Source organism: Lolium perenne, chromosome 7, assembly GCF_019359855.2.
Source record: "Lolium perenne isolate Kyuss_39 chromosome 7, Kyuss_2.0, whole genome shotgun sequence".
In the NCBI taxonomy this organism is placed as follows: Eukaryota; Viridiplantae; Streptophyta; class Magnoliopsida; order Poales; family Poaceae; genus Lolium; species Lolium perenne.
In genome coordinates, this window is record NC_067250.2 from 61,251,513 (window position 1) to 61,254,112 (window position 2,600).

Sequence of the window (2,600 nt, forward strand, 5' to 3'; positions counted from 1 at the left end):
TTTATTTTATTTAACATTCCAAAATGGTAAATTTTAGGATGTTACAATTACCATCATACTTTAAGTGTCAAGTAAATACACCAACTAAAAAAGGTGATCCTTTTAATAATTCAACATTTAAACCTTACAATATAAAATGCACAAATACGCCTGCTAATATCAGCGAAGTTCAGATGGTTGTGTGCAACAAAACGCTGGTTTAACTCGCTTCAAATCACATCCCAAATCATGCCCTGCATCGGTTCATGCAGAAAAATCGGCCTTGCTGTACCGTGGCTACCAGATATATTTGGCATTTGGCAACACCGTGGAATCGTGGATGCTCTAAGTGGATCGCAAGTATTTCAATGTCCACACTTACTTCTTTATATATAGTGGAGGCGGTGGCACACAAAAGGGGACACTTCCATCATCTTCATCTTATTCTCGTTTAAATTTAAAATATTTCAAAGATATACCATATCGGCATGATAGTAATTGAAGTTAAATATGACAATGAGATCTAGCACGAAACACAATATTAGCTACCAGCTCCGCCAGAAAAGCACTTCCGCAGAAATCACCCTCATTTTGTGGCCACCGGGTAGCGATGCATGCAGCCGTCCCACGGCCCGCTGACCAAAGCAGCCGGCGGCCGGAGGCACACCCACACCGCGCTGTTGCACTTGAACCCTGACCCAAACCCGATCATCCACACGCGGTCACCCTTGCGCACGCGGTACTTGGCCTCCAGGTACGCCAGCTCGTACCAGACCGAGCTGCTCGACGTGTTGCCGAACCGGTGCAGCGCCATGCGCGACGGCTCCACCAGCTCGTCCGACAGCCCGAGTCCCCGCTGCAGCTCGTCGATCACAGCGCGCCCGCCGGCGTGGATGCAGAAGTGCTCGAACGCCGTGCGGAAGTCCGGGATGTACGGCTTGACGCCCTGGCTGTTGAACACCCGGCGCGCGACGAAGGATAGCGCGTACGTGAGGATCTCCGACGCCGGGAGCACCAGGGGCCCCAGCGTGGCCATGTGCGCCGTCAGCGTGTCGCCGGCCACGGACATCACCTCCTTGGACAGCGCGATGCCGCGCTCCCCCGCCGCGTCGTCCTCCTGCTGCACGCACCCGTAGGCGCGGCCGTCGCGCCCCGCGTGCGTGCGCACCACCCGGGCCAGCCGGTACCGCGCGTGGGAGCGGGACGTGGACAGCAGCGCCGCCGACGCGCCCATCCGGAAGAGGCAGTTCTGCAGCAGCATCGCGCGCTCGTCCCCGGAGTAGTAGTCGGAGGTGAGGATCTCCGTGGACACCACCAGCGCGTACGCCGCGTCGTCTCCTCCGCGCTGCAGGATGTTCTGCGCGAGCCCGACGCCGGTGATCCCGGCGCTGCACCCCATCCCGGAGAGGTTGAAGCACCGGACGTCGCTTCGGAGCCCGTACCTGTGCACCACCATGTCGGCCATGCACGGCGTCGTGGAGAACAGGGTGCAGTTCACCACCACCACCCCGATGTCACCGGCGCGGACGCCGGTCTTGGCGAGGACGGCGTCGACCGCGGAGAAGATGCCCCGCTCGGCCTCGGCGCGGGCGGCATTCAGCGTCTTCTCCGGAGGGATGAGGTGGAGGGCCGGCGGGAGGCACGTCTCCTCGCCGAAGCCGGAGCGCTCGATGAGGCGGGACTGGAAGCCGACGCTCTTGGCGTCGAAGCACGGCGCGAGCTCCGCGTGCTCGACGTACTTGGCGAGCGGCACGCGGAGGGAAGCCGGCGGACGGAAGCACGCGTAGTCCACCAGGTACACTGGGCGCTGGCGCAGCCTGCTTGATGTGATGTAGAGGAGTAGTGCGACAATGGCAGCGAGCAGAGTGAGGCGGCCGGCGTAGAGAAGGGTTTGGTGGTGGGTGGTGGTGACAGTGAAGGAGGAGAGCCACGCAGTGAAGCGCAGTGCGGCAGTGGCAGAGAAAGAGAAAGCGGCGAGGGTGATGCGGCGGCTGGCGACAAAGCGGTACGCCGGCGCGACGAGGCTGAACAGGAGTGAGGAAGTCGCCATCGTCGAGGAGTCCTAGGGGCGGCGGGATTATGACTCTGTTTCTTAGTTGGAGACTAGCCGGAGCTGACGAATTTATATACAGTACTGAGCTCTAAGGGCCGAGGTTGGGTGCGATTGAGGACTTGAAGAGACGACCGTAGCTCACGCGTTGGGTCTTGATTTTGTTCCCCCAGTATTTGTCAGAAATATAAGTGGCATGCTGAAATATTAGCATGTTACTATATTAATGTTGATAGAAATTAGTTATATACAAAATTATTAGTTCGCATTTCTTCTGGGACTTCGTGATGAACGTTGTGTAGTGGATTAGAAACGCCGAATGGACAACTCCACTAGTAACTAGCATTTCTTGTGATTTCGATGATAAACATAATGATTTTGATTATAGTAGTAATATTATTAGAAGCTTGTTTTTTCACAAAGGATATGACATCGTGCCAAGTTTGCATGAGTGGGAGAACTATCTTTCGATGGGCTCATGATTTAGTGTCCATCACATCAAAGGTTCAAGAATTCAATGGTATAGCAAACTATTCATTTTCATACATTTGTATCATTTTCTTTTTCTTGT

At 55.2% G+C, this 2,600-nt stretch overlaps 1 protein-coding gene across 1 annotated transcript; it reads right to left on the reverse strand.

The window, feature by feature from the left end:
- Positions 1–398: 398 nt before the first annotated feature.
- Positions 399–2,092, reverse strand: LOC127317329 (3-ketoacyl-CoA synthase 6-like). Its single transcript, XM_051347880.2, has one exon. It carries the CDS (start codon positions 2,027–2,029, stop codon positions 566–568), a length of 1,464 nt encoding a protein of 487 aa, XP_051203840.1. The 5' UTR covers positions 2,030–2,092; the 3' UTR covers positions 399–565.
- Positions 2,093–2,600: the final 508 nt, after the last annotated feature.

Excerpts from the sequence above, each read along its gene's own strand:
- LOC127317329 (XM_051347880.2), bottom strand. The coding sequence starts at position 2,029 with ATGGCGACTTCCTCACTCCTGTTCAGCCTCGTCGCGCCGGCGTACCGC.